The sequence below is a fragment of the Rhinichthys klamathensis genome, unplaced genomic scaffold (genome assembly GCF_029890125.1).
Source record: "Rhinichthys klamathensis goyatoka isolate OS25496 unplaced genomic scaffold, OSU_Roscu_1.1 h1tg000059l_1, whole genome shotgun sequence".
NCBI lineage: Eukaryota > Metazoa > Chordata > Actinopteri > Cypriniformes > Leuciscidae > Rhinichthys > Rhinichthys klamathensis.
Genome location: NW_026606604.1, coordinates 6,402,892 through 6,416,288, shown reverse-complemented (window position 1 = coordinate 6,416,288; position 13,397 = coordinate 6,402,892). Strand labels below are relative to the sequence as shown.

The following is a 13,397-nucleotide window of genomic DNA, read 5'->3' as shown; positions in this document are numbered from 1 at the left end:
CCCCAACAATTACTAAGAATACCTTTGCAACCATAGATATACATAGACCGACACAATTGCGCAGAATTGATACTTTTCTTAAAATGAATCGCTACTTTCTTAAAAAGAATCGCTTCTTTTCCAAAATGAATCGCTTCTTTTGTTAAAATGAATAGCTACTTTCTTAAAAATAATCACTACTTTTCCCAAATGAATCGATACCTTTTAAAAAAAAGAATCCCTACTTTTCTTAAAATGAAACTTTTCTTAAAAAGAATCGATACTTTTCTTAAAAAGAATCGATACTTTTCCAAAATGAATTGCTACTTTTCCTAAAAGAACCTCAACTTTTCTTAAAATGACTCGCTACTTTTTTTAAAAGAATCGCTACTTTTCTTAAAAAGAATCTATACTTTCCCCAAATGAATCGCTACTTTTCCAAAAATGAATAGCTACTTTCTTAAAAAGAATCGCTTCTTTTCCAAAATGAATCGCTTCTTTTCTAAAATGAATCGATACCTTTAAAAAAAAGAATCGCTACTATTCTTAAAATGAAACGCTACTTTTTTTTTAAGAATCGCTACTTTTCTTAACAAGAATCGATACTTTTCCCAAAAAGAACCGCTAGGCTACTTTTTCAAATATAATCGCTACTTTTTATCAAATGAATCGCTACTTTTTATAAAATGAATCGCTACTTTTTCAAAAAGAATTGATACTTTTTCAAAAACAATTGCTACTTTTTTAAAAAGAATCGCTACTTTCTCAAAGCTAATCGCTTCTTTTCCTAAAACGAATCTATACTTTTCCTAAAATCAATCGCTACTTTTAACAAAAAGAATAGCTTCTTTTAACAAAAAGAATAGCTACTTTTTCAAAAAGAATCGATAGTTTCTTAAAAAGAATAGCTACTTTTCCTGAAAAGAATCCCTTAACTAAAAATAATTCATAAAAGAATCGCTACATTTCCTAAAAAGAATCACTACTTTCTCAAAAATAATCGCTACAACACTCAAAAAACCATGATGTCACAACCGAAACTTCACCACATGTCTCGTGGTGACAATACCTTTTAACCTAGTTCAAAGATATGGAGCCAGATCAGACTCATTAATAATTCACGCAAAAAATACGATTCACACATGCGTAGACAATTTCACATGCGTGAAACCTAATTCACGTACACACAAAAAAAAATCACGTGCGTGAAAAAAAAAAAAACATTCACAAAAAGCAATTCACATGCGCAAAATAAAATTATGTATTCATAAAATACATTTCACAAATGCAAAACACAATTCGTAGATATACAACTGTGCACAAAAACCTTTGAATGTTTAAAATGTACGAGTGTGTCCTTAAATTTGAATGTGCAAATCGTCATTCACGTACGAATCGCCTTGGATGTGTGTGTGTGTGTGTATTTTTGAGACTTTCCTGGCAGCGCTTACTCTTAAAACAGAGCAGTCGTACTCTTCAGCCAATCAGATTTAAGCTCATCAATCGACCAATCAGTATCACATGAGGGCGGGCCTATCCGCATGTTACGTCATCAGCTTTCGACTAGTAACTAATGGCTGAGAGCAGAGGTAAGTGCAGTTACTCGTTCATTTCTATGTTAACTGAAGTTAAAGAAGCTTGAGATCAGTTGATGCAATAGTTTATTAACTGCCGTTTAGTCCACGTGAACATAAACATTTATTTTCAGTATTGATGGATTTTCATGTTCTGTCCACCACACATTCAACTGATGATAATGTATGTAATGACGTGCATATATAGGAGACATGTTTTGTTTTAAGCATCATATATTATGTCGTTTTATTGTTTCAGATTTCCGAGACAGATGAAGAATGAAGTTGCAGACAACCAGTACTGTGATCTTACCATTCCTACTGTAAATCTTTGAAAACAGTCCTGTTGCAAGCCAACCATTTTGACAGTTGTTTCAACAAGAGGTTGAAAGTGATGCATTGTTACTGTATTCATTTGTCTCCTGCAGACTATATGTACACGCTTTAGGAATACAGCCCTGCTATGCATGCATTATTAAATGTTCTTGTCAGAATGAAAAGATTCAAAGACATAGTTCAATTTGATGTACACGTTTTATTAATTTTAACGTTTCAGAAATCCTTTGGGAATAAAATATATATAAAATGACTTGATCATGATTAATGTTCCTGTTACATATGAAGATCATGAACATTCAGTACAGAGAAATATACATCTCTTCCAGAGTTGTGAGATCCAGTCAGAGTCTACTTTGCTTTTAAAGTATATAAATATAAGTGCAATACATCAAGTGAAAAGTGAACAAATGAATTGTGTTCAATCCAGTCATCAGTAGACCTCTCTGTTAGGACATATCAGATTTTGTCCTGATTTTTAAAATAGTACGAGAGCTGCAGACAGAGGACGTGGGAAATTAAGTGATGGTATTTGAATAGAGTTTACTGAGTAGGGTAGACTGGGTACAGTTGAGACATAGGTACAGTTGAGACACCTTAAATAACTTGCGTGCGAAGCCAGCACAAGTTGTGATTTTTGCTGTGCACATGCGTATTAGTGTCCTCTTTGATCGTGGGAAATTTGATCAATGGACGCATCTCCGCTCCGAAGATATCGGCAAAAGTTTTTTTTTTAAGGTAAGACGTTCACTTTACCATGCACACTCCACAATGAATAGCTTATTATCCTTATGTGACTGTTAAACGTAACTGGTATAATCACAAACGTTATTCTGTGCCCTAAAAACGGGCATATTTCATGGGATTGTTTCAGGCATGGTCATTGCAAAATCTAGAGAAATGCGCGAGGTGGCCATCAGGGTACGGTTGAGACAAACTGTCTTAACTGCTCCCCGCGATAGAGTTCTATTAGGAAACACACTGTTTAGTTGTTCAGTGTTATGATAACAGGTTAAATGACATAATTAGCCAGCATAAGCTGCAAATGAAATAAAAATTTGGTATTTGTGATAATTAAACTGTGTATTATTAATGAATATATAAAATATATTGTTTCTGTTTTATAAAATTTAACCAGTGCTAATTTAAATAACATTAATGAATTTGAATGGATGAATAAACAAACATGTTGCCCAATTGTTATTTTTTTATTTGTCTTTATTTATTATATTTTCAATGAACGATTAGTTACCTTTACATCATTAAAAATGGGTGTCTCAACTGTACCATGGTACTGTCTCAACTGTACCACATATGGGTACAGTTGAGACAAAGTTGAGACAAAAAGCACCTTATTTTTATGAGCTAATTGTGGAAAATATAAACTACTTATGAGTAATATTGATTGATAATATCTTAGTCTACAAGCTCATGAAATGTCATGTGGCATATCATGTGGAAATTCACGTCTTTTCAGCATCTATTTTTGTGTGAAAAATCAAAACGCAAAAAGTGTCTCAACTGTACCCAGTCTACCATCTTAGTCGCATAATCTTAATTGCCTCTTTATGATAAGTACCTTTTTCTTATCAGCACAAAATCAGATTTGCCTATTTTACTAAGCAAAGTAAAATTAAAGCTTCACAATATTGTCCTGTGAGACCTTAAGATGACAATAAAAAACCTTATTTAAAAACCTTAAGATGACAATACAGCACAAAACATAAGGAAATGCATGTTGAATATTGGTAACACTACAATATGGTACAATAACATTACTTAATGTATATTAACTAACCATGAGCAATACATTTGTTGCGGTGTTTGATAATCTTTGTTAACGTTAGTTAAAAATATAGCTGTTTATTGTTACTTTACAGTGCATTAACTAATGTTAACAAGATTTTAATTAAGTATTAGTAAATGCTGAAATTAACATTAACAAAAAATAATTAAAGGCTGTTTACGGGCAGTTCATTATTAGTTCATGCTAACTAATGAAACGTTATAGTAAAGTGTTACCAATTAAGACATAAAAACAAAAGTATAAAAGAGAATAAAGAAACAACATGAATTAAGATAATTGTGACTGCTATCCAGATGTCACACCAAAGGTGAGTAATCCTGAAAAATGCAGGGAAACAAGTGTTAATAATAATTTAACAACATACACAAATAGCAAATAAACACTGGGTGCTCATTAAATAGGTCTATTCACCATTTAAAGAACAATCTGGATGAGGCCAGTGCTGAGAGAGCTAGGGTGGGTATTGACCACAGATGATTGTTTTGCAATCATTAGCGTGATGATTGTAGCTAGCTGTCTAAAATACAACAAAACAAGCATCATCCTTCTTCATTTTTGACACGATATGGGACATCTGATTACAACAACACTTGCTTACATCAGTTAATAGCTCATAAACTAATGCTTCAATTGATCTCTAACTTCAGTTAACACAGAAATGAACGATTAACTGCACTTACCTCTACTCAGCCATGAACTGGTCGAAAGCTGATGACGTAACATGCAGGTAGGCCCGCCCTCACGTGATACTGATTGGTCAATTGATGAGCTTAAATCTGATTGGCTGAAGAGTACGACTGCTCTGTTTTACGAGTAAGCGCTGCCAGGAAAGTCTCAAAAATACACACACACACATCCAAGGCGATTCGTACGATTTGCACAATCAAATTCAAGGACACACTCCTACATTTTAAACATTCAAAGGTTTTTGTGCACAGTTGTATATCTACGAATTGTGTTTTGCATTTGTGAAATGTATTTTATGAATATATAATTTTATTTTGCGCATGTGAATAGCTTTTTGTGAATATGTTTTTTTTTCCCACGCACGTGAATTGTTTTGTGTGTACGTGAATTAGGTTTCACGCATGTGAAATTGTCTACGCATGTGTGAATCGTATTTTTTGCGTGAATTATTAATGAGTCTGATCTGGCTCCATACTAAGATGATAACCAGCACATTACCTAGCACAGTTCTGAACAGCAAATTTTATGGAATAACACCCAAAATAGTTTGCTTAATTGGAGAAAAAAAGTGTTTGGTCGTGAGGTTGCTTAAGCATACTGATATTTTAAATATTATTGTGGGATTCAATAGATAATAGAAGGATCTTTGTAAAAACATACAACATTGTAATACTTAAATGCTTTATAAACGCGTTTTTTGGTTGTGGGAATGGCCCATATATTAAAGAACAAACCGTTCTCACCTGTGAAAAGTGCCTACCATTTCTTCTGGAAGAATTTGAATCTCAGCGGTTTTACAACTAACCATTGTACCCACAACTCTATCCCTGCAACACCCCATTAAAAGTACAAATTCAGAGAGGTAAAGCTGAACGTCACTGAATACCACTCGCAATGTTGTGTTGTTGTGGCCTTGTGAGCTACGACCTATGGCTACGACACGCTGACCGTTCCAAAATGGCGGGCGCGCCGATGTCTCTGGAGCTGTTGAATGTGATATTTGATTTATCTATTATACCTATGTTAGCAACGGAATATAGCACTCCACTAAAAAAAGACTCGACACCCTAACTGCACTAAAAACCGCTAGTGATGGTCTGGGATTCCGGGAACCACACACAAGCTAGCATCGTGGAGAGCGAGTTCTGCACGAGCAAGCTCACTCACTCATATTTTCTAAAATGTAAAACATCTCGCTATTTTTTTTAGCAATTGAGATTTCTTATAGTTAACACAAAACTACGGACGATTTCGTACACCCAGATCACCAGTCAGCCTACTTGTACAAAACTGATCAATCGATGGATTTAAAAATATATATATATTTTTACATTTTAATAAGAACCACCACAATGTTTAGGCTACTGTCACTGGATGTGCAAGATGATATAATACGTACGCCTTTCTTTTCGCTATGCTACTAAGTTACAAAAATGGGATGTGGTCAGGTATGAAAATCATTCTGTAACAGTGTAAACACCGAATCACTTTTAGGTTGATGGCAATCAGCAGATGTATTTGGAAATGAAGCAATGTGCCACGTGTCAACATTTTCACACGTTTTTACAATAGCACAACTTGTGACAAACAACATGCCTGCGACAGTTTCAACTCGCAGAAGTGATGGGCCTGCCCTGCGTCTTTCTAGCAGGAAGGGTGTGAGCTTTGGTGGTTTCCTCCTGAGTAGTATCTGATGAGTGAAACCAGTAGTGGGTGCTTTGGGTGTGTTCACTTGGTAGGTTTTGTGGTCTACTGAAATAAGGTGAAATGTTTGTGCATCTTAGTTTAACGTGCATTTGCACATCAAGCGCGATGGTTATCTCTTCAATAATTTTTTAATCATGCATGTTATTTTTTATGTAAGAACCGTTAAATATTGCCTATTTCATGCTCCCCCTTTTGCTCCATTAGTCTACAGAAACTGAAATACTTTTACTGTTGTGGGATGTGGTCGATTGTTACATGTAACGTGCACATTTCTGACCCTGCAGTGTGTGTGTGTGTGTGTGTGTGTGTGTGTGTGTGTGTGAAATTATGATCTTGGCTGGCTTCATGTGACTGCGTTTCCGTTGCTTGCTTGCTTCCGCAATTACTAAAGACACTGCAGAGATGCAGATGTCAAGCACTTTGCATCTCCGAAGAGACCAAGCCAACAGAACCTCTCCGCAAACCGATGTAATGGTCTTCTGTGAACTTCACACAGGAGCGGAGGGCGCGATCCCGGTCGCTGGGGTAAGTGTGCACATTATACTCACCTGAGAGTGTGTGTCAATATAAAACAGACAGGCTTAATGTCTAATAGCAATTTGTTTAACGATTTGTTTCTATATGACTTTCAGTAGGTTATACACTCATTATAAGTAGTCGCCTGCGTGACCTCTCGTATCTTACTCAAGCGCGTAATATTAACATGTTTTGTGGTCATCGAACAGGTCTAGTCCAACTGTTTGGAAGATATTATGTCTTAACTTTGATGCATACAGTGGCTCCAAAAGTATTTGGTCTCATAGATCACACATAAAAGGTCAAGATTTTAGATAATAAAATATCAAACCAACTGGCATACAAATGACCTTTTAGACATCTGCACTTTTAACCAAAATGATTCCAAGGTAATTTTAGTGTATTTATAAAGTCAGTTGTCACATTCACACAGGTGTCCTGTAAACAGTTCATAATGACATTAACTACTGTGGTGACTTAATTTTGGACTGTAGGTTACATATGGTTTTTATATTATTTAAAAATGAATTTATATATATATATATATATATATATATATATATATATATATATATATATGTGTGTGTGTGTATATGCCTATATGTATGTGTGTGTGTGTGTGTGTGTGTGTGTATTTCTTAAATATTAGCTTGAAACAAATCTTTCTTTTTAAATAAATGCCAGTTGGTTTGATATTTTGATATCTAATGCAGTAACATTCACGCATTAAGTGTGACACAAGTGGCCAAGTATTTTTAGGGCCACTTTAAATCAATTGATGGCTTTGATCCTGTGTCCGCAACCTAACCAATCTGTAAACCAATAACCTATAACATATTTGGAATTTGATTTTAGCCACGAATTTCCGCTGTCCGTGCCACATGTGGACCATAGGTGTCAAAGTATTTTTTTTTGTTTTTAAATACTTTTTGAAAGTGTCTAATAGAAACAATTTTAGAGTTGAAAAGATTTAAGATTAACATTATATTATGTTATTTAAACTTATTAAATTCAATATCATTGGAAATGTTTAATTTCAAGCATGCAGATCAACACAATAGTTGTTTTGTGAACATGTTAATAAACTGCTACATGGACACTGTAAGGTGTGATCAGAAAGTGTCTAGCCAACTAAGTTTTTCCATGTAAAAGCTTGTTATGCTTTTGACTATTGTCTCATATCTTAATTTCTCTCTTTTTTTTTATAATAATATCTTTTACCTATATATGAGTGTGATCAAAAGTGACAGTAAAGAGATTTATATTACAAAATGTTTCTATTTCAAATAAATGTTGTTCTTTTGATCTTTTTATTCATCAAAGAATCCTAAATAAAAATGTATCACAGTTTCCACAAACATATTAAGCAGCGCAACTGTTTTCAATTAATAATAATGTTTCTTGAGCAGTAAATCAGCATATTAATGATTTCTGAAGGGTCATATGACACTGAAGACTGGAGTAATGATGCTGAAAAATCAGCTTTTCCATTACAGGAATAAATTACTTTTTAAAATATCTATAATAATTCACAATATTACTGTTTTACTGTATTTTTGATCAAATAAATGCTGCCTTGGTGAGCATTATATATATATATATATATATACACACATTTTTTTTACCAATATTTTGATATATATATATATATATATATAACAAAACACTTAACACTATTTGGTAAAAACAAAATCTGCTTCAGGGTTTATTTTACTATTAAAAAAAGCATAGGAAAAACAAAAAGCTCACAGGAAAAATCATACATTGACTATAACATAATCAGTTATTAATACTTCGTTGGTTCTTTCTTGTTTTTGCATGTGTTAAAAAATGTATTTGTAGGACAGCCTGCCCAAAACGTATGTCCGCACAATTTGCCATGTTTCATTCCGTTATCAAAAATAGAAAAAAAAAAATTCCAAGCACAACTACACAATATGCTTTCAAAACCTTTAATATTTTGTTTATAATATTTGAATAAAGAGTGAAGATCACTTTTAGCTATATACTGTATATATATATATATATATATATATATGTATGTATGTATGTATGTATGTATGTATGTATGTGTGGTGTGTCTGTGTGTACATACAATAATTTTTAGATAAATATTTACTGTTGTGGTCTCTTATGAAATTGACTCTTGTAGTCATGATGCTTTAATAGTCTATTTGACCTTCATCACAGTGATCATGTTAAGATGCCGGTGTTCGACTGCTTGTCCATCGTGGTCTGTCACGCCGTGGTGCCGCTACTGTTGGGCCTTCTTTCAGCCTCAGGACATCCGCAGTCCTTCCCCTGCAGACTGGTATGTGAGAAAAAGGAAGACTGAACAAATACTCCTAGATGAACACTGATGCACACATTGATTTGCTGGAAAGGAAATGCCCATATTGTTTAAACATATTACATATTAGTTTCTAAACTGAAAATATAATGCTTAATCTTAAAGTATGTTACAGTTGTTACCTTAAGGGATAGTTCACCCAAAAATGGAAATTCTGTCATCATTTACTCACCCTCAATTTGTTCCAAACCTGTATGAGTTTCTTTCTTTTGCTAAACACAAAAAAATATATTTTGAAGAATGTTGGTAATCAAACTGTTGATGGTAGCCATTGGCTTGCATAGTAGGGAAAAAATACTATGGATGTCAATGGCTACCGTCAACTGTCTGGTTATCAACATTCTTCAAACTATCTTCTTTTGTGTTTAGCAGAAGAAATAAACTCATACAGGTTTGGAACAACTTGAGGGTGAGTAAATGATGACAAAAAATTCATTTTTGGGGGAACTATCCCTTTAACAAGCTTTTTTAAGCTTATTTGTAACCTGATGTATTCAGGAGGATTTAGACATTTTAAATATTATTTTTGACTTGAATTTAGATGTTACCACTTGAAGGACATTTTTAGGTTACTTGACTAAACATTTTTACCATGTATAGGCTATGAAGTCTAATCAGCAAACCACAAGTGGGCTAAATTTTCTTGTTCATCTATTTTTGATGTTCTCCATACGCTTAGCAAGTGAAAAGATTCAAATGGGCCCAATGAACTGTAGTGGAGATATTGAGTCACATCATCATGTTACTATTTATTTATTTTCCATTTTTTAAGAAGAATCTAAATCAGTCTTTACTTCTCTTTTCTGTCTCTCTCCACATCTCCAGATCCAAAGCACGGCTCTGTGCAACAGCTGTCAGCTCTCCACCATACCAGATCATTTACCACATCAAATTGAGGAGATCTTCTTAGACAAGAACCTGATGTTAAACCTTCAAGATGGTTGTCTCTCTAGGTATCCTCTTCTACGGATGCTGAGCTGTGCCAACAATCGACTAATGACAGTGGAAGAGAACGTTTTCTCTGAATTGCCTCTGTTAGAAAACCTCAATTTAGCGGACAATGAGCTTTTTAATGGACACAAGCAGGTGGCCAAGTCCTTGAGCTCTCTATCCAAACTAAAGACGCTTGATCTTTCGGGTAATGGTCTCTCGGAGGACATGGTGTCTGTGCTGGTACAGAATCTGTCCTCGCTTGAGTCTCTATACTTGTCCCGGAATGCCATGATGAGGCTGGATGAGTCGACATTCAGAAGCCTTCATCAGCTTAAGGAGCTGAACGTCGAGAGAAATTTGTTGTTTGAGATCAGTGGAGCATTTGATCACATGAAAAAACTCCAGAGGTTGAACCTGGCCTTCAACTGCTTGCCATGTTTGGTCAACTTTGAGATGACCCAACTGCTGGTCCTAAACGCCAGCCACAATTCCATTGAATGGTTCATAACCAATCAGAATCTGAATGAGACCTTTCAGCTGGACACGTTGGATCTGTCTGACAACCATTTGCTGTTCTTTCCATTCCTTCCAACACTCAACCGAATAAGAACTTTGTTGTTGTCCAATAATCGAGTTGGTTTTTACCAACACTTTGCCAATAACACATCTTCAAACTGGACGACTAAGGTTGAGTACTACAACTTGGGGCAAAATGTGAGCAACATCACAGTGGAGCTCTGGAATGAGAGCCTTCACGGTGATCTTTCTTCAGTGGAGCTCCTGGACCTGAGTGAAAACAAGGTTAACTATTTCCCCCAGGGATTCATTCAACAGATGCCGCATCTTTACTGGCTGAGGCTGAGAAGTAACTGTTTACAGTCCTTTAGTTTGACGTCTGAAGATTTGCCTGACACCCTCTACGAACTGGACGTGAGCCGAAACAGGTTAACCGAGCTAAAAGCAAGCCAACGCTCCGTTAGTGAGCTAAATAATCTCACACATTTGAATCTGAGTACAAATGACCTTCAGAACCTTCAACCTAGGATATTTGCTAGTCTACCAAATCTTCACACACTAGATCTCAGTCACAACGCAGTGGACATGTGTTACTTGCCAAACTACACAAGTTCCTCAGGATGTGTTGTGTGGTCCAACATGGTTTCCCTAAAACAGCTTTATCTTGCCGGCTGTAGCATTCAAAACACACCGTCTTCAGCCTTCAAGGGCACGCCGCTAACTCATCTAGAACTTTCCAACAATCCAGACCTACACCTTAAACAGGAATCTCTGGAAGGTCTCGCAAACACTTTACAGCATTTGGGACTTGGTAATACCGGTCTTCAAAACTTCGACTTTTCTACGTACAGCCATTTGAAGTCATTAAACATCTGTAGAAACTCACTACTAGAACTTCCCGAATCTCTAATGGCATTAAACCTGAAACTTCTGGACTTGAGGGATAACATGTTGACAACCATCCAGTCCCAACATGCTAGCATGTTAGCTCAAAGACTGCACACTGTTTATATGAATGGAAATGCATTCAACTGTTGCCATTTAGACTGGTACAGGACCTTCGGGGAGAATAAAGACATCAATGTTGTAGATCACTCCGAGATTACTTGTTTGGACTTAAACCACAGACGTCACAATATCGTCCTTTTGGACGCCGTCCACTGTGGTGGTACCAGTAATGAGGAGTCTGTTGTGTGGTACATCCTTCTCTTTGTAACAGTCAGTGTTTCCATCATGGGTATTTCTATCATTTACATGCTCACCTTTAGGCCAAGAATGTTGCCTCGCGCTATTAAAAAGAGATGCTGGAGGCCGTCTCCCTATTGAGAAACATGCTATTGTAAAACTAATGAATGTCTCTGTAAAATAAGGGGCTAACATGCAAATGTGCTGTTAAAGGTCGCTACTTTCAGAGAACGGGACATAACAAAAGAGAAATGTGATATTATTGTGAAAGATTTAGGCCATATTGGTCTGTAAGCATGTGAATGTATTTCATTTTATCGTCATTTAAAATGCATGAAAATGTCTGGCTGCTGTATGTTTTGTAAATGTGAAAAGTAATTATGCTTTAAATTTGCATTTATTCATTTTGCAAAAGATTGATTGAAAACAGCTTGCAGTGCATTAGACATTTTATTGGTATATGTGTTCCTTGGCAGTTGAACCCATGACCTTGGCCTTTCTAGTGCTTTGTATATTGAATAAATTATTTGATAAAACCAGGGTTGTGCGAGGGTTACATTTCAAATCAGGGCTGAAACACCACAGACATTGTTAGTGGTTGATCAATGATCAATATAGGGTTTTCAATGGAAAATTATCAAATGTTTATATGGTTACCTTGAATATTGAATATTTTATTATTTCCTTGTGCTAAATACATAAACCTTTCACAAAACATGCCTCTAAAAGGACCATACACGACTACTAATATGAATTTAACCCAAGTTATGGTCATATTTATAGTCAAAGCTTGTATCAGCTAGTTTCTATTAGTTATACAAAGCTATTTGAAAGTTTTGTTCTCATTATTTTGATTTTGACTCTATATTAAAAATGTTCTTCTTAAATAACTAAATTAAATAAACATTATGCACATGATGTTAGCTATGATAACTATTATAAAATATTTTTCACTTTCTTACATTATGCTTACAGCATATAGCCAACAGCCTGCTTGAAGTTTACTTGCAATTTGGCACTTGTAATTTTTTTTTATTATTATTGTTTTGGGGATCACCTACAAGAGTGGTCTTCATATGTGCTTTTTATTGTATAACAATCCAAGTCAGATTTGTGTGTGTGCATGTTGGTTCGCAGAAGTTGCGCGTTAAGAGCAAGTGCTAAAAGTAGCAAAGGAAACATGAAATTTCCTGTTTTGCTAAGACCTGTAGCAACTGCCCAGCTCTCGGTATCATAGAGGGGGGTGGCGGTGGTGTGGTTTTGCTCCATGCCGAGTTCTCAGAGGCAGTTTCAGCAGGATGTAAGGGATTGCTGTCGTGTTCATTTTTCATGTGAAATATTACCCTAGCAGTTCACAGTCATTTATGTGATTAGATTCCTTTGTGTATGAAAAATATACAAAAATTAATAATAGAAATAAAACATTTTATATCATGTATTATTAAAAACTATAAAATATATAATTAATAATTAAATATATATAATTTAAAAATGCATAACATACACTATTGTATAACTAAAACACAAGATACTAAAGTGCAAAGTAAAGGTGATCATGTGGCCACAGTGAGTATCCACATTGACCAATGCAATAATTTATTGTGAGACTTCTCACTGCAGGGATCATCAGGGTTAGACCACTAAATCTTAACCACGCTGTCTAGCACATCAGCCTACGTGGGATTTCTCATGGTTCTGTGGCACAAACCTTATGACAAGAAGACAAAAGGAAAGCTAAATGTCAGTCAGGCAGTGAGCATGGGAACCTGTCAGTGTGTGTGAGTGAGAGTGTGTGTGTGTGTGTGTG

General features: G+C 35.3%; 1 protein-coding gene across 1 annotated transcript; it reads left to right on the top strand.

Annotated features, from left to right (window-relative positions):
- Positions 1-6,407: 6,407 nt before the first annotated feature.
- nrros (negative regulator of reactive oxygen species) lies at positions 6,408-11,958 on the top strand. Its single transcript, XM_056249179.1, has 3 exons — positions 6,408-6,615; positions 8,797-8,917; positions 9,782-11,958. Exons 2-3 carry the CDS (start codon positions 8,810-8,812, stop codon positions 11,729-11,731), a joined length of 2,058 nt encoding a protein of 685 aa, XP_056105154.1. The 5' UTR covers positions 6,408-6,615; positions 8,797-8,809; the 3' UTR covers positions 11,732-11,958.
- Positions 11,959-13,397: the final 1,439 nt, after the last annotated feature.